The sequence below is a fragment of the Oryzias latipes genome, chromosome 1 (assembly GCF_053564925.1).
Source record: "Oryzias latipes strain Hd-rR chromosome 1, Olatipes_Hd-rR_3.1".
Taxonomy (NCBI): Eukaryota; Metazoa; Chordata; class Actinopteri; order Beloniformes; family Adrianichthyidae; genus Oryzias; species Oryzias latipes.
In genome coordinates this window covers 17,149,104-17,172,543 of record NC_136237.1, presented here as the reverse complement: position 1 = coordinate 17,172,543, position 23,440 = coordinate 17,149,104, and the positions used below count along the sequence as shown (strand labels likewise).

The 23,440-nt window shown below is 39.2% G+C and overlaps 1 protein-coding gene and 1 long non-coding RNA gene across 9 annotated transcripts; one reads left to right on the top strand and one right to left on the bottom strand.

Moving 5' to 3' along the window:
- The first annotated feature begins 513 nt into the window (after positions 1–513).
- Positions 514–1,900, top strand: LOC101170403 (uncharacterized). The gene is made up of 2 exons (XR_909155.4): positions 514–652; positions 1,269–1,900. It is a non-coding gene; the product is annotated as an uncharacterized LOC101170403 (long non-coding RNA).
- On the bottom strand, positions 1,837–23,370 carry lpar2b (lysophosphatidic acid receptor 2b). Of its 8 annotated transcripts, none has more exons than XR_909119.4 (6): positions 22,945–23,370; positions 14,882–15,337; positions 10,873–11,367; positions 7,343–7,602; positions 3,304–3,459; positions 1,837–3,230 (listed from the first exon to the last, which is right to left on the bottom strand). XR_909119.4 is itself a non-coding variant. In XM_011477835.4 (5 exons), the coding sequence occupies exons 2-5, from the start codon at positions 15,126–15,128 to the stop codon at positions 3,361–3,363; spliced, it is 1,101 nt and encodes a 366-aa protein (XP_011476137.1). In that variant the 5' UTR covers positions 15,129–15,337; positions 22,945–23,337; the 3' UTR covers positions 1,837–3,360.
- Positions 23,371–23,440: the final 70 nt, after the last annotated feature.

The following is a 23,440-nucleotide window of genomic DNA, read 5'->3' as shown; positions in this document are numbered from 1 at the left end:
GTTTGTCTGATTCCCTGAACTGTGCTAAAAGATTCAGATGAAGGACTTTAAACTCATCACCCTTGTGACATTCTGCCCTTGTCATCCGGAAGTTCCCTTCTTATCTCCTCTCAGTTAAGTAATACCACATTTTTTTAAAATTCTGTTGATTATGCGTGGTGTCTAAGTTCTTCTTGCTGGCCTGTTCTTTTGTCAGCAAACAACAGATGACACAATTTTGTGTTCTTTTATTCCTTGGTTTCTCATTGTTTAAATATGAGAACAAACATTGAGCAACAAGCTGGTTTAGTGTCCTACCAGGAAAATGTAAACTTTGAGGAGTTTAAGGGAAAATTTGAAGTTTTTTGTTCCGTTTCTTCTGTAAAGACCTTTCTTTATTTAGAGAAAACAGATGTCAAGGAACTTGATTGGTGACTTTTTAAAAACAGGATAAAGAGCGACTCAGCATTTAGGAATGCCACAAGACTGGCTTGATTTTCCAGGACATTCTTTTTTTTTTTAGCTTCATTACCACAACAGAACAAGTTTGTTGTAGGAGGAACATCAGTGTTATCTGATTGTGTTATTGTAATACTTAAAGAAGCACCTGACTGTTCTCCAACCAGAGTTTAAGTGTAACAGAGACGACACGGAGCTGCACAGAAGACCAGAGGTGAGTGGGAAACAGCCCTATGTTTTTAGGTGTTGCGCTCAACAGTAACATGGAAAATAGATGGATTTTGTTGTGTTATAACCCTTGTGCTATCCTAGACACTTTAACATTGGGAGTTGGGTCATCTGGACCCACTAGACAGTGCGCTGAACCTTTTTTCTTCAATGATTTGTGATCTTCACTGGTGTCCATGGATTACATGAAATCTTTCCACCTTTATCCACCTTTGTCATGGTAGGAAGAACACAATGGAAGGGTGGAGTCATCTAAGATAGCACAAGGGTTAAAGAGACTGCTTTGTTTCAGCTCAACACATTAATTTATTAATATTGCGAGAAATCTAAAGTGGCAAAATATTTTAAAGTTATAACTTTCCCTTTAACATTTTTCCGGTTACTAACAGCTGATAAACCTCAGTTCTGCTTTGAGTTTATTATGACGTTAAAACGTCTGATTTTAGTTTATCTTGATTTTTCTATCTGCTTTATACATTATATAAAAATTCTGTTTAAGTGAAGGACACCTGTTCACAGAGCAAGAGGACATTTTCGATGTTTTGCATTTATGACATTAAAGTTTGTAGAATGATCATCTTTTATCTTGTTTTTTCTTTTAGGTATTCTTGCTCCTCTCATCAAACCATGGGTGGCTCCTCTTTAAAAAAGGCAATGTTCTGGAAGAAGAAGAAGAAGTCACCTCTGAACAAAGCCTTCAGTGAAATCAAAAAGGCGCTACCTAAAAAGAAAAAGAAGAGGAAGAGCATCTTTCAGAAGCTGAAGAAAGACAAACAGTCCAAGAAGAAATTTTCCCTGACCAAAGACAAAAAATCCACATCGCCGCTGCTGAAGAAGCTGTCTCTGGGTCACAAAAGGAAGGAGTCGCTTGATAGTGCTTCAGGAGATAGGAAGGAAAAGGACAAAGGAGGGCTGGGTCGGGTGGGAGAGCAGATTAAAAAGAAATTTTCTCCAGAGAACCAGAAAGAGACCAAAACTCAAGAACAGGTTTCTCCAATTGAGAATTCAAAGGAGGACACTGACAAAACATTTAAGATGAAGAAGCTGAAGGATGTCATGAGTTTCAGTCGAACAACAGGAGCCAAAGAGAACAGAAAATTATCCTGACGGCCTCTGAAGGATGAAAGACTCTGGAAGAAACAGAAAACTTGAAAAATAAATACAAAGATATGTGAACTCAAAGTTTTTATTTATGTCAATGTAAACTACAGAGAATAAAATAAAATGTGACCAACAGATAATGTCATCACCATTATATATTACATTCCCTCTTTTCATGACAGCTTTACCTGATATTCATATTATAAATAATCATCATGGTAAAATGGTCTGTAATTTAAAACTCAATAAACGCTTCATATTTGCCCTGAATATTGAACATCAAAGTTTAGAGTCACAAACAGTGAGTTAAAATATTTTGTGTCGCTCCTGCACAGTTTATATGATGCAAGGCACAAACGAGGTAAAAACAGTAAATCAGGTTTTAAAATAGTTCTAACATGCCTGATTAAAGAAAAATTGAAAAACATTGGCAATCTGCATTTTATACACAAAGTAAAATGAAAGTCATAAATCTTGCACTCATTAAAGAGAAAAAAAAAACACTAAAGTAGGCAAAAAACACACACACAATGGCCAAAATTAAAATATAAATATGGGCTAAAAATGTAAAGAAACTAGTCAGTTACACATTTTGTTCAAAATACATTTTTTTTTAAAAGGTCTCTCGTGCACAAAAATATGGGTTTTGCATTTAATTTGTCATGAAGATAGAATCCAATAAATTACAGAAGGGAATAAAGCTCAGACAGATGTTTCTAAGCAGAACTAGGAGTGACCAAGTATGGATGGAGCCGAACAATGAAACGAATCCTTTTCACAGCACTCAATAAAAAAAATTAAAAAAAGGAGAAGCAGCTAATGGGAACATTTTAAGAACATGAGCTTCAAGTTTTATGGACACATCTGTCCATAAAAAGGGTTGCAGAGGCCTTCACACAACTGCAATCTGAACAGGTCAGAAACAATAAGATAGGGCGGAATAAAGCCTTCTAAGACGAGTCAAACGTCTACAGCTCAGCTGGTCTTATAAGAGACTTTGTGAGTTCAGTCGATCAACGATCCCCGTTAGCTTCAACAAAAGGCAGTGTAATTCAATGGAAAGTTTGTGTCAGTTGGGTTCAGAGTCAGCCGTCTCTCGCCGTGGTTGCTTCTGTGTTGCACATCTCTCAGTCTGCACCTTCAGCTGTGTTTGAAGCTCGCTGCAACCACAGTTGAGCTGACGCACCATCAAAGTTGTTTTGATCCACGTAGTCTCCAGGAAGCCAGAGGCGCATGCTGCTTCACATGGAGCGTCGGGGCTCTTCTGCACTCTCTAGTCGCTTGTTATATAGAATAAAAGTCGTTCCAGGTGTTTTCTTGTTTACATCTCTGCCAGGAATCGCCAGTTAGTCATTGTCCTAGTGGGGAAATGTGATTCTCCCCCATGTTGAATAAATAAGCCAACATAGGCAGGAGGTTGAAGGTTTACTCTCCTAAAAACTGCCACCCTTCTGTGTAAGAAACTGTAAAACCAGTCCACCATTAACAGAAGTCCTTCTCTTCCTGCCAAACATACTAAACATCATTGTTTTTCACCTGCCAGATGTCTATGTAAGTCTGCAGACTGTGGAGCACTTGTCCTTTGTCTTATTTTCAGCTTCCTTCACAGGCGGAGATGCTTTCCTTGGTGTCATGCAAGAGAGGAGTCCCGTTGAGCTGTTGTCTCCTCCGGGCAATGTGAAGCTTAGATTTCTACAGACAGTGGTGAAGAGACAGAAAGTTGAAATCAAGTACAGAATTGGGAGAGTAAAAGGTGAAAAAAAAAAGAATAAAGTGCAGAGAAAATAAAAAAGAAATGGGAAACAGACCAGGTTATTCATGCATTATATAGCAAAAAAAAGACAAGAGAAAAGGACAGGAAACAACGTTCATCATCTCGGCACTTTGCGATGTTTCTAGTTTGCACCGGTTTCACATTTGACTGCTGTCAAAATGTGAAACCATTTTTCTATGTACTGCAGAAGAAGCACAGAAAGCCCACCAGCACACAAGCACTTACACAACATCTGTAGTCATATTGTGCTTTTATTATTTATTTTTTTGGAAGAAAACAGGTTATGTACAAAAATGCACCACAGATCATTCTAATTTCCCTAAAACACAAAATATAAAAAAATAAAACATTCTCAATTTTTAAAATTCAAGCACATACGATTAGACTGAAATGTACATTTATCTTCCTAAATTTTTGATTTGAATTTACTTTTACAATCGATTTTGTGTCTTCTTTCTTGAAAACTTTGACTCCAAACCACAGTAAAGCACACAAGCCTGCATTCCTGCCCTCTCCAAGCCTCATTCTCAAAGCCAAAACATTCAATTCATAGAAAAACATGTTTTCTATGCATCACAGCTGTGATTCAGAAATGCTCCCCCAAACACACACACATGTAGCTTGTGACTGCACTTCCGGCGAGTGTTTGTGATTTTCGGCACATGCTTGTGCTAGAGCAGCAAATTAGAGGAAATGTGGTAAAAGCTCCGCCTGATTAAAGCGCCAGCACACATCTGGACTGATTTAACACTGTTCAGCAAAGACGGGGACAAATCCAACACACACAGACTGCACTGAGGATGCAGAAATGTATCAAAACGCATCAGGCAACCAAATGATTTCAGGAATTTGGGTAATTCCAATTTTTTTTTTTTTCTTTTCTAAATAAAGTGGCTTGTTTACAGCGCGAGGGTCATTGAAGGCTTGTTTTTATGAGCCCAGTGGAGTTTGATCAAGGTCACCCAATGATGTTGAGAAAAAATATGCAGCATGAGAAGTTTGTCATCTTGGCTTTATTAGCATACACATGTATGAGTTTATGTGAGCACGCGAGTGTGAGAGCAGCGAGCTGCTGTCAGCACGCATGCAAGCTCAACAAAATGCTCAGGAAGTAGAGCTGTCAGAATAAAGTCCATTTTGAATGACAACGGTGGGATGAGAGCTTTCGGATAAGTTTAGAGTTGGATGGTTGCAAAGTTTTGGAAGAACCAGTCACAACCTTTTGTAGCTGCTCACACACAGTCTTCATGATCGCACACTTGTTTGGGATGTTCACTTCATGACGTGTGTACGCTTTGTTGGGCGGCAAAATCTTGAAATGAAAGAATCTAAATTCTGTGCTTACAGAGGCAAAAAAGGCTGGCTGCACTGTACGAAAGCTTCGAACATTGAAATGGTAAAAGAGCCACTGAACGGACTTTTTTGCAAAAATACAGGTCTCAGAATTTTTACAGTAAAGGAAATGCTGGGACTGAAAGTGAACAGTTGGTTTTGATTGACAGATTCTCAAACCACAGTGTGCTGTGCTAGGTATACACACGTCTGTACATTTACAACCACATCATTTACCCCCCCCCCCCCACCACCTCCTCAGTGCAGTCTTAAAACCAGACAGCAAAAGCACAACAAAAAGACAGTAAAGAGCAGACATCCAATAAGGCTAGTGCTAAAGCACAGTTTGCACCGTTAAAATGGAGTGGTGCTGATCTCATACCGAGCTCAGTCATGTCTTAATTTCAATGGAGCAAAGCTTATGATATCTGCTTTTCCTAAGATGAACAAATGTTTAAAAAACACCAACAGGTGCAAAGAATGCATTCCAAAAAACAATAAATGCAGAAGGTGGCAAATGTACAACTAAAGTAGAAGAATGGATTTATGCACACATGTCACCTTTTTTTTTAAATGAAAATACCAACTTCCACTGTGAAACTATCATCTGTCATGTAGGGAGTTTTTTTTTTTTTTTTTTCTATAAGCAATAACTAACAGAAAGGAAGCGATTGAGTAGGTACGCTAATAAAAACCTCTGCTGACACAAACTCATTGATGCTTCCAGTATTTTTTGGCAATTTAACTGTGAAAGATACTTGGAACGATGAAGGAACTGTTCACTAAAACTTATGGCAGTAAATATTCAGCTTTGCAAATTCTACAAAATGTACTCACAGGTCAAACCGTTTTATAGTGTCAATTAAAGGCGCTTTGACACTGCTGTTGGTTTGTATTTGCATCTGAACTCTGGTCAAATCTGAACAAATAAAATGTGGGGCATCTGAAGGGTCATGTACAGACTATGGTGTCGTTCAAGCAACAGCGTGAATAGAAACGGACTAGTTAACAGACTTAAGAGCAGAAGATAACCAGAGGTTAATTTAAGTGCCCTGCATTTTAATCTGAAATAGAACAAAAAAAGCTGCTTAGCACAAGTAAAAACAAAGATTGATAAAATGATACCCAACTGTCTTAATGGTAAAAGTTCTACATAGACTAAAATAAAACGGACTTCCTTCTTTAATGTTTTCCTGTCAGAGCTTTTCAATGCATTAATGCTGCAAAATGAGCAGCTAAATATAAAAATGTTTCAAGACAGTTAGGTCCACTCTCACTAGTGTGCTGTAAAAGCAGACCAGAGCAAATTAGAGTCGAATTTTGGGGCATCACAAAGCCATTCAAAGAGCCATTGAGTGAAAGCACGCTTAATTTTAAGTTATTTGGTAAAATAGCCATCAACTAATTCTGTGGTGTTTTTTTTAATGATTTAAGACACAAAAATGTGGCTTTTATACCTAATGTATTTTCCGCACTACAAGGTGAGAAAACAAAACAAAAACGACAGTGCGCTTTATAATCCAGAGCCTCATATAAATGGATTAGTTCTGGTTGGGTTTACTGATGAGATACAAGACACTCTGTCAAAATGTCAGTTTGTATTTTTTACAAGTTCAAAACAAGTTAGGGCGTTTTTGTGAATACGCCAACACGGCTAACGTGTAGCAGTGTAAGATAGGATAGTGTGTTTTTTTATGTGTTGCTAACAGAGTTAGGAGTTACAAGTATTGGGAAAATGCTAACGAGGATAATGTCTGTAACGTAGCAAACATGTAGCGTATTACAAACAAGTTTTAGTTACTGTGATCGCAATTTATAAAGTCTGACCGACTGACAAACTTACCTCTGACCTATCTCATTAAATGAGCCTTTTTAGTTTGGTGCGCCTTAAGTATGTATGTATATATATGTATATATGTATGGGTGTGTGTGTGTGTGTGTGTGTGTGTGTGTGTATATATACATTTATACATATATATGCGTGTGTGTGTTTATGTTTATATGTATGCATGTATGTATATATACCATTCATTAACGGTGCAATTTATAATCCGGTGAGCCCTATGGAGCGGAAAATACAGTAACTCATTTGATTTTTGAACTCTGCAGATCTAGATACTTTGATGCTCTAAAGCATTTAGACCAATGACCCTTTATAAGGTTTATAATTCAAATATTAACACACACCAAGCTTTAAAATACATTGATTACATTCTATAAATCGTATCATTAATATTCTATTCATATAACTTGTTTGAAAGATTTTCTGTTCCAATAAATGTTCACACATCTGACACTGTGGTGGGAAAGCAATGAGAAAAGTCGAGCTGCCTTTCCAGAAGTTGTGAAACCACCTCATTAGTTTTCAGATCCTGTCCCATCAATGTGATTTCAGTGAACTGATACTTAGTGGAAGTGGTTGTTTAGCTTCCGCCTGCTCCCAACTACGCCATTGCTCTCAGACAGTACCTCATGCTCTGTGTTGTTAAAGTAAACCTCGGAGGTGCCGCCTTGATTGCCGCTTCGATTGGACATGCAGCACAGGATCTCCTTGAAGGTTTTCCTCATGTCTTTGTCCCTGAAGGAGTAGATGATGGCGTTGACGAAGGAGTTGCACTCAGCTAGAACCAGGCAGTATTTCTCGTAGCGGAGCACGTTGCACTTCTCGCAGTCCAGGCCATCCAGCAGCAGCACCACGAGCCCGGGTGTCCAGCAGATCACAAAAAAGCCTGAGGAGGGAAACAGCAGAAAGGTTGTTTTTTTTTTTTTTTTTGGGGGGGGGGGGTTCTTAAACAACACAAGAACTCGACAAGTTAAAGATGATAAGCCAGAGACAAACTGAGGAAAGATAAAGAACAGCATTGCATAAAAATGTTAGGAAGTGGGGGGGGGGGGGGGTCATGCCATAAATTCCTTTGTAGACAGATACAGTGGATAGACACTGAGATGCACGGCGTGCGTATGTGTGTGGGGGTGAATAGTCAGGTTTCGTTGTCACAATACACGATTACGCAGCTCAGGAATGTGTGCACATGCTTGCAGGACCTTAAGTGTGCACCACAAACTGCAAACAGGAATAGTTAAACACATGATATTTGAGGGCAATTCTAATGTATGCTTCACCTCAAAGTTAAGTCTTCATCTACCAAATATTGCTTTTGGGGAGAAAAGAGCCTCACTTCAGGCTAGAGAAGATTGGGTTGCATCCCCTCACAGCCTCTACGGTCTCATAAAGGTGTCTGAGTAACAGATCAGATATGCAGCCGCTTGTCAGGACGCGCTCGGGTTTTTTCATCGCCTCCCTCACAAGCCAAGCAGCTGGATCCTGGCTGCTGAGCGACGGGACAAAGCTGAGTAACCTTTTTAGAAATGAGCTGAAACCTATTCAAAAAGTGCATGATCTAGAGCTGGCAAACAGAGCAGAGTAAAGCCATGAGGGGGGTAAGAAGAAAAGGCTGTGCCTTCCCATCATGGAGATGTTTGATTGCACAAATATGCACCTCTTCAGTCTTCCTTCACAATCACATGTTTAAGGATTCAGTTACAATCCGCCCTTTCTTGTTTTTGAACACCAGAACATGATTGTGCTTGTTGGCTTTCTGCAGACAAACTGCTGGTAGCAAAGGCAACATTGTCAGTACATTGACTATCTTAGGGGGGGTCGTTTCCATCAAAGCACACTAAGGGAGTTTAGGACATGTCTAGCTAGAAAACATGGACAGAACATAGAAGTTCATAGGTTTAGTGTTGGTGTCATCCTGTGCAGAGACTGAAATCTGCTCCAGACATTGTCTTCTTTGTGTTTTTTCCTTTTGCTGTCTGTGGGTGATGTTTGGGACTAACAACAGTTAAAAAAAGAAAAAGAAAAAAGCACTCAGTAAAGTGCTTTGCACAAATGCAGCAATAATAGTGTGGTCTGATAACACTCAAATTAATATTCAGATCAATAGTGTATTGATAAAACTAATACACCATTTATTATTATTTTTTAATCAGTTCCCAGTTGGAAGATTCTTTTACAAAAAAACTTGTTAAAAAAGATCCAACAAATGGCAAATCTTTTCCCGTACAAGTAAATGCAACAAGAAAAATGTCTGAAAGCTTTTTCTTTTAACTTACAAGCCTTTATGCAGAATGTCAGTTGTTCAAGTCCACACATGTTCATGCTATGTGAGTAAACAACAATACTTGGAGGAGGAGAAAACTTCTCTAAAACTTATCACAGTAAGATTAGCAAATTCAGAGCAAAACAAACAGCAGAATCATCAACACATCCATACAAGGCTAACGTGGACGCCAACAAAAAAGCAACCAGGCAAAAATTTCAGTTACAAAAGCAAATCTGAGATGAAATGAAGGAAAAACAGACAAGGTCAGTCACAAAGTCAAGACCACAACATGGTAGCACTGCGCCTGCAATTGTTCAAAGAGAGGGTCTGTGTGCTTTCACTGGTTTAAGACAGACCATGAGCAGTTTAGATTTGTGAATTACGCCATCTATTTATTTATACCAGAACAAAAAAGAAACAAATAAAGAAAACTGTCTCAGTCTGTCAAATACTAAGATTCATTAATCATTTCATTTAGCTAAATTTTAGAGAAAAACAAAAATGGGTCCAAGTTAAACAGACAAGTTTCTCCATATTTAATATTCATTCATATAAACTTTTCTTTGACACATTCCAATTTCTACAGAGCTTGCAGAGGTAGGACTTTCAGACCTTCTGAATCTGGGTCACTTCAGGATCTTTCAGTTCTTTGACAGCTCGCTCTCAGCCTAAAACCAACATTTTGGGGATGTTTCATTTTTCAATATACACAGTGCACTGTGTTCTGCATCCTGATTGGTTGTAGACCTCGTCAATCAATCAATCTCTGCACTCTTGTACAGAATGCATTCAGCTGGCCAGAGTGACATAAATCTTACATCGTGAACAGATTTTTGGGTTTATTCTACAAAACTGGACTTATTTTTCAACAAAGAGTTGAACTTTGAGAGTTTAAACGAGAGAAAAGTGTGAAAATGTTCATCTCTGTTTAATAAAAGTGCACACTGTCTGCTGTGAGGGGGTTTACAGCTTTAAACATCTACTTTACATACTTAATCTATCATTTAATACATTTCGGTCTACATTGTTAACATTTTTCCCCCTCCCACCACTCAACAACCGTGCCATTTTTGCTTAAATGATGTGGGAACTATTTAATGCTTTTGCTCTAATCCAGAACACGACCTGAAGCAAAATAAAAAGGATGACGTTTTTGTTAACTAAACTGGTAATATTTTATTTTAGCGCGCCAAATGGATTGGCAGATGTTCATTTGGAGCTGGTAACCTAGTGGTCATTTGGAAATTGGCCTGCCTCCCTTTTCTATTTCCAAGAAGCTTCAAACTAGTAAAAATCATTTTTGCTCGACATCAGGAGATCTGTATATAGAAGGTTTCCCTATAGCTACAGGCTTTGCAAGTCTGGGATGGAGTTCAAACAAGATAGGGGTTTGTGTGCCACTAAAAAACTGAATCTTTTCTCTCAGATCTTAGACTTTTAATTAGTGCATGAGTAAAACTACAACCTTTGTTTGTTTTTGTCCGCTGTAAAGCAAGAGCTGTTGACGAATTGGAACTGAAGGAATGTCCTGAGATAAGAGGATCTGCAAGCCGCAGCTGCACAGCCAGAGATCAAGTTGACCATTTTGACTTTTGGCCAGCACAAACTTTTCCTGCGTGTCATTCCTTGTTCCTCATTCTGTCCGCCACAGGAAAGCGTTGTGCAGATATAGCGTCAGAACGTTTGTGAAAACATGCAAAGTGAAACTTAATTAACCTCAGCTACACATGCCTTCCCTGCATGGCTGCCCATCCCCACTTCTTTGTAATAGCATTTGTTTTCATTATGTTGGAGGTGTTCACTGAAAGCGTTGGTGGACCAACAAACTCAACCCTCACCAAAACATTATGTAAAAATTGGTCATGACTGGTGCTGTGTGTGCTTCCTTACCTAAGATCATGGAGACGGTCTTCATCAGACTAACCACAGTCTCTTTGTGACGGACTTCCCTTGTGTGCTGTGACATCTGCTTGCTCTTGTGCCTCACATAGAGAAAGATCCGGATGTAGACCACCACCATTATGGTGAAGGTCAGCAAGTTGAGAATGGCCCAGAACACTAGGTATCTGCGGCTGTACATCGGCGCCATGGTAGAGCACTGTTCTAAGTCGCACAGGCAGTGCCAGCCCATTGAAGGAATCAGGCCCAGGATGATGGCCACTAACCAGATGAACACGATGATGACAAAAATCCGACGGGTGCTCATCTCACTGTGCAGCTGCATTTTAAAGATGGTTTGGTGGCGCTCCACAGCCACCGCCAGAAGGTTGAGGACCGAGGCTGTGAGGCTGGTGTCAATCAACCCCTGCCGCACAAACCACTGCTGAACGGACAGCTTAATGGTCCAGGGCCCGGTGTGAAACATCAAGTGGAGGTATGAGATACCTGAGGAGAATTTCAATACAAAATGTTTACCTCATGTATGGGTATGAACATACTGTAGTTTTTGTTTTCTTAAATTAATATTTGGTCATATCAGGCCTAGAGCAAAAAAAAGCATAAATCAAAAAAATATTTTAAAACAGTGAAAAGACAACCAATGAAAGAAATCTAACTTGTATTTTGATTGTCAAAACTTTACAAGCAGGAAGTGTGAACTAAGAAATTAAAAACATTATTTTCCTTACAGAGAGCCGCAAAAAGGAAACATCTGACTTCTTTAAATGTCTACTATCTTTAACATGAACATTTGTGTGTTTGGTTCTGACAAGGCTGAACCAAACACTGAGTTTGACCTTTCAATTCAGTCTCGTAAAAACTGACCCGTTGTAAAGGTTTTAAAGATCAGAATAACTGAAGAGAAAAAAATTGATATGCAGGGTTGCCGAAAAAAGCAAAAATCTAGTCTAGCATTTTGATATGAAGCTGAAGTGTTTGACCTCAGTCTTGGTTTAAATCAAATATTTATGCAATGCCTTACCTCATCAGCAACATAAGGAGCTGGATAAATGTATCAATTAGAATGAGTTGAATAAGATTCTAATGCATAGGTTGCAATGGTTCTTTGACATGATAATAGATTTGTTTACATAATTGACTGTATAAGAGAACTGGATATGAGTGACCCCTCCTCTCTTGCATTCTAAACAGGAAGTACCTGCTGGTCCCTAAATATGGAGTCCTATACTGTTCATAATTAAATAAATAAATATTTAATTAAATAAATAAATATGAACTCATGAAAATACACAATCAACCAATACATCTCTATAAAAAAAGATCATGAAATTGTTAAAAACCTGCACACTGATTTTAAATTAGCCATTATATTATTCAATATATTTCATTTTTCTTTAAAAACCTGTTCATTATTTTAAAACAGCAATTTAAAATATTCATTTTATTCATGTGGAATATTATTATAATTCTACGTCTTTTTTCAGAACCTTGGATTTCAAAATCAATATTTTCCAAAGTAGCTTTGTTTTTATTTCATGTTGCTGTTTTTCACAATGGCGTATTTATTTCATGAAGAGCTTTTTCAGGAGAATGTCTCTGTCTGTCAATCAAACTAGACAAGGCGGAGACACTTTTGTGATTGGCTTTTCCTTTACCCAGACATGAGCAGCAGCACCCCGACTATCGATCGAAGATGCTTCCCCAAACGTGACGGCGCAATGCACACTCCTCAACACTAGGGGGAGTATGCACCTCAACACACCCACAGTGTTACAAGAAATTGGACAGTTTTTGTTCTAAATTTGCGGATAAAAGTGGCTTTGGGAGAGTGTGCATAATTCAGGTGGTTTTGTGGTCGGTTTGGCAATTTTCATCTTCTCATGAACATCTAGTAGTGGTCTAAGTTAGGCTGGGTGGCTGTTGGAGTTCCACAAAACGTCTATGAACTGGAGTTCCATGAACGCAACATGCCGCGTGTGGGATGGGCTACCAGCTAATGTTTTTAGCCTTATAGCCACATGGAGCGGTTGCCTGTGCTTATCTCAGTAAAAATGCACGGATGCACAATGTACATGGAGTGTTAAAAGATCAGGTTTATTTATTTTGAATAGTTTCACATGATAACAATGTTTCCATGTTTGAGTTCATGAGATCATCCCAGTGAGTCTCTGCTTCAGCTCCTGCAGTCAAACGTCTTAATGACGTGTAAATCAGAGCGCCCAGGCAGCACGAGTGTATGTGTGAGCGCAAGTTAAGGGTCTGTTGCCCTGTCCCCCTGAAAAGTAATAATAAAAAAAAGGTTTCCTCCAAAGTACAGAGCCTGATTCTTGGAGTAAACCCTGGCTGCAGAATTGCTCAATCAATCCCGGATCTCCGCTGCGTTTTCTGACCACGGTCAGAAACGTCATCGCAGGAAAGGTTCAACATATTCCCGGGAGGGAAAAATAAAATCAGAGGACCCGACTATAATCATTGTCTCATTGAAAAAAGAAAAATTTAAGGTTCAGGACGCCTGAGCAGGCTTCTTCCGCTTTGCGTAGTTGCCTGGTCTGAGTCTGTTGGTCCGCCAGCTCACCTCCTGCCAGCCGACACAGTGTGAGGCACGATGTGAGCTCTGAGAGAATGGCGGAATGAGGAGTGTTTCAACGGGGGACTTATAGACGTGGACGACCGGAGCTCCTCTGTGGTTTGGTCCACACAAACCCTCAAACTACAAAACAGAGTTGTCAATGTTTGGTGCAGCAGACAGATTGTTTGTCTCTATTTGATCTATAATGTCAGCAAAGCCGTGCAGATATCACTGAAATATGTCATCTCTCTGACTGGCACACCGCTGAGCGAGTATCCAGGAATAAGAGTCAATTTCCATGGATAAGCCAATGAGCGTTAAGACCCCGCCCACTTTCACTGATTGACAGATAGACTCATTTTCCTGAAAAAGCTCTTCATGAAATAAATACGCCATTGTGAAAAACAGCAACATGAAATAAAAACAAAGCTACTTTGGAAAATATTGATTTTGAAATACAAAATACGAGCTTCTGAAAAAAGACAGAATTATAATAATATTCCACATGATTAAAAATGAATATTTTAAAATGCTGTTTTAAAATAATGAACAGGTTTTTAAAGCAAAATGAAATATTTAACAATATAATGGCTTATATAAAATCAGTATGCAGGTTTTTCACAATTTCATGATCTTTTTATATATTTATGAGAGATTTATTGGTTGATTGTGTATTTGCATGAGGCCATGAGCCAAAATTCCACGGATTTTTATTGAGAAATAAATGGCTAGTACTCATTTATGTCAGGATAACCATTTTTGCTCTAATATCTTTAGCGTGTTCTTGATCATCCTAATTATTTTTTTCACAATATATTTTCTGTAGTGCAAGTTTTTCAAGTTTTACCTTAAATAAAGGTAGGCGATCTTATTCAAAGTGTTTGACAGATGCTCCCGAGCCTGCTTTCTTTGAAGGGGTGTGGCCTTCTAACATGCTCACTACTGATTGGTGAGAGTGGTTGCCATAGAAATGTAGAGTCAGACCAATCATTGCTTACTGACAATTTCTGGCTCCAACATGGCAACAGATGTATTGCGAAAAAAACGCAACTGAATTGACTTCATTTTGTTGGAATTGGAGCAGGTGAATTTCTATGGGTGATTACACACTCACTCAGTCCAGTTCTCATATACAGTTGATGCTTTACGTGCGTTGACGTAGCCTTAATCAATATGATTCTGGTTACCGTAGTAATCAGATTACAGCTTTTCAAACACTACAAAAACTGGCTTTAAACAAATGTCTTTCTTCGCGAGGACATTAACCCCTTCATCAAACCGCTTCTCCTTTTAAATGTTTTGCAGAATTTATCGTGTAATGAACTTTTTAGAAAAGTCAATTGCAAATTAGTCAGTTTAATGTTAGCCAACACATTCCTCTGTTTCACAGGAACAGATATCATAAGAAAAGCAAATAAAGTGCATAGTTACCTGAAAAAAAGTCAGCCAAAGCCAGATTTGCCAGCAGGTAGTAGATGGGAAAATGAAAACGGCGGTTTTTAAAGATGGCTCCCATAACCAGTAGGTTGGAAAGGATAACAATGATGCAAACCGTCAAGCCCAGGGTAACAACCACATAGTCACGTTTGCGCCAGTGGTCACTAATGTTCTTGCCACTATGTTCATAGTAAAATTTGACGGTGCGGTTTGCGGCGCACACCTCCATTGTTTGGTTCATCAAGCTAACGTCTCTGGTGGCTGCTGGATCAAGGAGGAGCAGAAGAGGACAGAGAAGATGGAGGCTTTGGGGCAGCAGGGCAAGATTAGGGTGGTACGGAGACTGGCCCTCTTTGACGGAGCAGAAACATGCACCTCATCACGTCAACAGATCAGGACTGTAGGATGTTCTGCATTAGCCATCTGCTGCTGCGCATCCACGTTTTCAGTCTGCAGAAGAAATGATAAAGTGTTAAAAAAAAAAAGATTTTCCAGTATTTTCAGTCAAACCAATGGATAAAAGGCACAATAAGACATGAATCAACTTAGGTGTAACATTAAGTATTGGCTGAAAGAAGTCGTTACCCTCCCGCAAGTCTGTGCTAAAGAAAAAAAAAGTGGACTCCAATTGAAGATGTAACCAAGTGATTACCAGAGCAAGAGACACGAAAACTTGAGCTGATAAAGAAAGATAAAGAGCTCAAGGCTGGTACTCTTATGCAATATAGTCCGCCAATAAAAGGAACACTGAAAATCAAGCTGCAACAAGTGGATTTTCCATCGTCATTACAAATAGGAGATATACAGAAAACTATGGCTTTAGATTTGAATTCAACTTTTTTTTCTGGCTTCCTCTCACAGTCCAAAACTATTCTTTCCAGGTTAATTGGTGACTCTAAATTTTCCCTAGGTGTGAGTGCCCTCTAGTAGAGCGGCTGGAAACGGATAGTGGTTGGGATAGGCTCCAGCAACCCACTACTTGTGGGCCACTTCAGGATCACTGAATTTATTGTGATCCAATAAATGGCATGAGTTAAAAAGGAAGGATGGAAATGATGGACAATTTTACACCTTTGGGTGGTTTGATTTGATTTTACACAACAAACTTGCCTATTCAAGGCATGCTGTTCCAAACTCTGACCTGTTAATAATGAGCCTTATATTTAAGATCTCACTGCCCAACTATGGATTTAATCATAAAAATGAACATACTTCGATTTCTAGGTAACACAATCAGATGTTGATTTTTTTGTCAAATTTATATTTCAAAACCATTTCTGTTTGGTTATGAGAACATTTTACTTAACTAGTAAGTTAAAAAAGATGGAACCTTCAATATAAAATAAATTTAAAATTAAATTAGTAGATGTTGTTCCCCCCCCCCCAAAAAAACACAATTCTTTTTAAAAATTGATGAAAGTGTACAGCCCTTATCTTCCAACTCCATGTTTGGGAAAAACACATTTTCAAGCTTTTTTAATGACTGCCATATTTGGTTTTGTGCTGTGATTTGTGCTACTTTGGTTTAATTCTAATTTAGTCCCTTCCTGTACTTTAAGTGTTTATAGCTAAGTGCACCAACAATGCTTTATAAGTAAATTGAGACTCACACTCAAGCTTATCAGGGTTCACAACAGAATTGAGGGGAGTGTGAAAGTTCACCAAACATAAAGGATTAGCCAGAAAACTCAAACACTAGTAATGCTTTACCTGAATGACCAAATATCTGTACGAGGAGTGATTTTAAACAGTAAAATAACCACCATGCCCCACTCTACTGGGCTTTATCGCTTGGAAGGAACAAAAAAAATCAGGTATATATATATATATGCATGTAAAATATGATGCTTTGACTAAATGAATACTCACTAAAAGAAAAAACCTGCAGCTCACTAACAAATCTAAGGAAAAAAAAAAAACATTTTAAAATTGTTTATGCACCAACTTCTACGCTTGTGCAATGGATGACAGTTTTTTTTAGAATCCAACCCAACGAGTTTTGGCAGGACTTTTACGATTATCAAGAAAATCAACATTACACGTATGGCATGACAGAGTTTAGAATGTAGAACAGAAGAAAAAAATTTCAAAGCGAGACCAACTTTTACAGATGAGAACCTTCCATTTACACTTAGCTTGCAGAGGTTCCTGCCTTGAACGTTTTACTCGTAAATGCCAGATCAGCACAGCGACAGACGCCTCCAAGTCCAACCGCCTCAACAATGCACGCAGGCAGAGCTGCTCCCAGCTGCAGACACACCTCACAATTACACAACCCCGCTTTGTAAATCAATCTCAATCCAAACACGCACAAGTGGAGCACGCGCACACTCATGGAGGCGCAGGGAGGGAACCTTGGTTACTCACTCCCATAGCAAGGGTGAGAGAAAAGAAAAACAAAAGAAAAAAAATGTTGGAGTTTGAAAAAATGTAATCCATGGACAGAAAAATAAAGACAAATGGAAAGAAGTTGGTTAGATCTGGAGAGAAACTATTGTAGAAAACAATTATATAACATCTAAGAGGACAAGAAGAAAAGAAACCTTAAAGTCCTTACAGAGTGGAAGCAAAGTGCAGTATTTGCTTCTATGTGTGCAGGAAACACAGATACAGGTTTTGATAAAGATGGAAAAGACTAAACTTACACTGTAGTTTCAAAAAAACTGTATGAGAAGAGGGTCTTTCTCTAAAAGGTATTGAGGAAGAGTTGACATCTATTTGTAGAAAGGATTATTGCAGCCTTTATCTTGACATTTATGATTATACTGTTGGAGACGTAACAAAGCTCAGGACAAAAACAGCAACAGGGATACTATTCTTTTTTTTTAATTGTTGTTTGGGAAAAGAAGATTTCCTACAAAATAAAGCTTAGTAAAGACAAAAACATTTTTCAGATGACAGAAAGTATGATAATAAACTACATTTAAGCAATAGAGCCTTTTCTAATCTGGCCCATTCCTCCAATCTGCAGACAGGCAAAGCAGCTGCAAAGGAAGTGTGGTGAATTTGAATCAGCAACTTCCTGAGTCGAAGACCACAAGACAGCACCGCATATTTTCAGAGGGAGATCAAATCCCAGCAAAGTCAAATCGAGCCATTTGTCTCTTATGAGGCACAGCGGAAAACAATCAAATTTGACTCCAAGTACTCAAGGATGATCAAAAGAATCATTATCGTATTGTCATTTATAGCTAAAAGTCTTACTGGAATTCAAACATTTACAAAAAAAAGGCCTAAAGCTTAAATTAAACTTTTTGTTTCAGAGTATGGCTGTTACTTCTGCTTTTGGGTGTGAAGATGAGTTTTATTTTTATTTTCTTTTTTTTTTTTTTTTAATAAAAAGGACGTTTATACCAGTCAGCAGTGGATGCAGTTTGTTTTCACAAACAGAAGCTCAGCTGTCTAGAATTTGTTTGTCCATGCTGCTCCATGTAGAACAATTCTATTTGCTGAATTGTCAGAAAGGTGCTTCTTAATTACATTCCCACATCTATCATCTTGTAAAAGCATTACCAGTGGTCTTTTAACTGTGATTATGCTGTTTTTAGCCAAAAAAAAACCCTCCAAAACATTAGTTTCTGGGGCGCCCCTAGGGGCTTCCCATCATCTGTTAACACTCTCCCCCACTACCTTACAGCCCCTCACAAACACTTATCAGTGCACAAAAGGCAAGCAAAATCTGAGTTATCTAGCCGTACAGTTTTCATCCAGATGCCAGGACAGATGATGAAAACAAAGACGCACATGGATGTAGTCGTCTTCAAGTGGATGGATCAGAAGCCTGTGGCTTGCTGTAGTAGCTTCTGCGTCATACCTACAAGCTTTTTCCAACTGCATTTTTTCATTTGCTCTTGATTCACAACAATATGATTAGAGAAAAACGTAATTTTCTTCAGACACGTCCTCCATCGTTAGAAAAATGCCACAAAAAACTTGTTGAAAACACCAAAAAAAAAACATTTTGATGAGCCGTATGTTTAATCCATGGTGAGATTAATGCACAGATTCATAAAAATACCATATTTATTGATTCAATCTATGATTAAAAATAGATTATTCATTCATCCGCTCTTTTCTTGCAAAACAAGCTTAATTTAATAATAAAAGTTGCATCTTAGTTGTGTTTATACTGCTAGGTGCTCAATAACATAAAAGATGTTTTTTTTAGGTTTTGATGTCAGTATTTATTTAACTTGAAATTTAAATTAAGTTTAAAATTAGAACTCAAATATATTCTGTATTTTGGCAGTGATGCTCAGCTTATGTTTTAAGTAAAAAACAAACAAACTAAAGGCTCGTGTCACTAAGAATTTGTTTTAAAGAAACTGTTGAGACATATTTCAAATAGTTTCTACACGCCATCTCGTGCTGCACAGGATGACACATGAACCCAACAGTAATCCTAAAAAAAAATCATTTTAGTTTCTTTCAGTTGCTGGTAACACGTTGTGGCGAAGCAGCCTTTAAATCCCACAAACCATTTTGTACACGACTAAAACCAAAGGTACCGCCCACCGTTTCAAAATCTATTCCCTGCATTCAAACTCATTTGCTTTGCTTGCCTCGTCTTTCAGCTCTGTGAAGATCCACAGCAGTTTACCATACTCAGGAGAAGAAGAAAAAAACGTTTGTGGCCCCAAACCTGTAAATATTTGAGAACCACGTCCACTCAGAGGAAGTCCCCATAACACAGCTGGAAAAGAACAGCTCAAAGAACCTGACGAGCTCGGAAATCTTGGTGTATATCTTCTTCGTGCTGCGCCGACAATGTTTACAGCTGAAAGTAAACCGACTCTTGGAACAAGCTGAGCTCCTCGCCGTCATGTCAGGGACACCATATTAACAGCGTAAACAGCTGCCGAGGAGAAGTCTGTCCTTAGCTAAAGATGGATGCTGTAACCTTACACCAGGTTGATAGAGGAAAAGCACATTGATAACAATCTCAACGTTGGGATTGGGGGGAAAAAAAAATACTCCCAACACTTCGTCTAGGTGTCGTTTTTTGTTGTGTTGATAAAATCTTCCCAATGTTGGGACATTGTCCTCAGGGGTTTTCTTTACACGTGGGGTCTGCGTGCGTCCTCTCAGATGTCACATTCTTTTGTGTGTTATAATGCCGTCTTCCCGGTTAAAGACAACTGAAATGGATCTATCCAAACCCATGCAAGGCTGCAATGTGCAACGAAACACTTTTCTCTAACCGGTGGATTTCCATGAAAAAATAGGACATTTGTATGGAGGCTTTATTTGTTAATTAAAGCAATATAAGCTAACCCAACATAAAAGGAGGAGGAAGTCTCCGGGGCAAATCCTCCTTCTTCCATTAGACGTTCCCACACTTCACATCCCAATTCCCACTGTTTTCCCAGATGATTTAAAGTCCCACTCCGATCAGCTTTTGATCTATTTTCAAAGCGTTTCCCAGTTGTCTTTTAATTCTAATTATGCCGTTTTTTGCCACAATCAAAAACCCGTGTCCTTTTTTTTTTTTTAGGTCATAGTTTCTGCAAGGCGGCACTTGTTCATTAGAAATTCACCTCCGAGTTGTGGGCAAAAGTGCTGCCATGGAGTAAGCCAACCCCCGCCCCCCGTCATCCATCTTGTTACACGTTCTTCTGCTAGCTTACAGCCCCTCACATCCCCAAGCTAACATTAGCAGCATAACAAAACTGGCAAGCAATACTGGAACTACCCAGTCTTAAGGCCTGTTCACACCGGGACGAATTTCGCCGGCGATATTCGCCGACGTTTAACGCCTCGTGACCAAACAAAGGGCACCAATGTGAGTGTGCACACTGACGCGAAAAAACGCCACGCGTCGAAGCGTCACTTTTTAAAACACGCCTCGGGTTCGTTTTTTTGGTTTGACGCGCAGCGTCGAAATCTATTTCGACCAATGAGAATGGCGCTTTTGCACACGTGTCTGGAACTTCTGAAGTTACAGTAAACACTACTTGAGGGCACTCAAACACAAAACTGCCTTTCTGAGCACACATACCAGCGAAGAAGATAGACGCCAAGGAGCGTCTACATTACCGCGAAGCAATAATGACGGACATTCTAAAATATCCCCGAACCAAGCACCAGTTGCTCCAACTGGTGGTTGAAATATTCATGTTTTCTTTGTATTATTCTGACAAGCGCGTAAATACTTGCTCTCTTCTTCTGAGTGAAAAGCGACTTTAAGAAGCGTAAATTTGCGCAGCGCCACCTTGTGTACAGGAGGATTTCTATTTTACATTAAGCGCCATCTAATGTCAGGGAATGAAATTGCATGTTTGCTCGGCTCATCGTCAGCGAAAATCGCCTGGGTGTGAACACAAAAAACGTGGCGAAAAACGCTGGCGAATAACGCCTGGCGAATATTCGTCCCGGTGTGTACGGGCCTTTAAGCTGTGTTCACACCACCCTCTGCAACGTGACCACCTTATGGAAACTATGGAAACGCACGGCTATGCAAGTCATTCGTATATTTGAATAGAGCTGTGAAAGAAAAAGCATGAAGCAAGACTCCTGAAATTTGCACCACTTCGACATTTCGCACCAAGCCTCTTCCAACTGTAGATGGCGCGCATGCAAGTATCGGGTAGTGGCAGTTTAGTAGTGGACGTTCATAGATCTATTCGTCTACAAGTGGATTCATCAGAATGGAGCGGAGCTGGGAGCTTGGGGCTCGCCTAGCATATTTTCTACGACACAAGTACAATCTTTTTCAAATGGCATTTTTCCATGTGACCCTGAATCACAACAATTCTAATTAAGAAATCCTCAAATGTAATTTTAAGCTTAATTTTCTTTATACATGTCCTCCATCCTCAGAAAAATCAATTCAAAAACACAATTTCCTTTGAGTAATCTTTAAAGCAATTCTAAAAAAATAAAAATAAAAAAAAAACCACAAATATAATCGCCTCAAACTTTACACTAACGCTTCGCTCCAAACTCAATCTGAGCAGATGCCTGAGCTTTCTCATGCATCTCAAATCTGCATTGCATTTGTGAGTGAATTGACTGAGCCGAATCAGTAAACACCAGTTTGAATGTAAAGTAGTCATTACCAGAGGAGCCACACCCAGCTCTCCTCTCTCTCCTCCGCCGACGCACAGAAAGCAGCTCCTCACGGCCGAAAAAGAACTGCAAAGCTGGTGAAATGTGTTTCTATGGCGGCAAATAAAACTGACAGGAAGTCATCTGCAAACTGTCTGTCATCCGTTCCACAAAGGCAGGGTTCTGGTTTCTGGACCACAAGTTATAGAGTTTTTTCAAACAAGAAAAGAAGACAGCAACGCTCTTTGACTGTTGCTCTTTCACTGCAACAATTTGTGCTCAAAACACACACGATCACTAGAAAGAATTTCATTTGGGAGCCACAACCATGTTTTGAGCTTTGATTTTCTTTGCAAGTTTCAGTCACATGGATCTAAATAAATGAATAAACATGAAACACTGTTTCCACAAAAAAAAAAAAAAAAGGATTCTGAAAGTTGATCATGTTCAAGCTTGAAGACCTAATGCATGCATTTTCTTCTGCACCAGGATTTTCAGGATGCTCATGTTAAACTGACTGATTTCACTTCGCCTTTGAGCAAAACACTTGCGCCAGTCGCATTGTAGATCTGAAAGCGGTTGGGACGATGAACTGTGGCACTTTCAGTTTTATTCTGAGGAGCATCATCAGGAGGAACCATGTCTGAGGGCAAAGTGGGCGCATGCTGAGTATAAAGCCGCAATGAGTGATGGGAGAAAAACAAAACAAACATAAAAAAACAAGATCTGCTGACTGGTTGTTCCTAAGATAAGAAATAGGTGCAAAAAAGTGCTGATTTTTTTCAAAAAAAACACTTTTTAAATATTTTGTTGCACTTTTAACTGAGTGGGACAAATTCTATCAGAATAAACAAATGAACTTTTTAATACTAACCATTTTTAGACATTTTACCACAAAAAACTGCCACAGGTAAGTTGACCCTTAGTGACATTGAAAAAAAAAAGTTGAAAGTCGATCAAATTATTTAAGATACACTTCAAGAATAGGAGAGAAAATAGTTAAAACTCACCGTCCTCCTTAAAGCCTGTTCAGAGGAACGAAGGCAAATATCCGGTGCAACTCTCACACCTGAGCCCTTAGTTTCAGAGCAAAGACTAACCGAGCAAGACGAGAAATTTACAAAGAAAAGAAAAGCACGGCCCTTCTTCTGTGAATCTTCTATGGAGATTCACTCAAAGTTTTCCTTAAAAAGAAAGTCGCAGCAAAAGTCCTCCTCCTTCACCTGAGCTGGGACTTCTTTATGCTTCCGGTGTTCAAGAGTGGCTGTGACATGTATCAGTCCGCACAGGAGGAGCGCGCGGGGTGCGGCAGGCTCGCGCGCTTTCTATAGGCGTCCTCAAACCGGCTGCTTCTCGCTGAGGAATGAGTTGTAAAAGCCTTGGTATGCCCTCTCCACCAACCTGATTCAGTGCCCGCCCCCAACTGCCCCTTATTGGCTGAAGAGGGGGAAGGACGAGCCAAACGGAGCGGCTGAGAGGTGTGATTGACAGAGAGGCAGAGGAGGC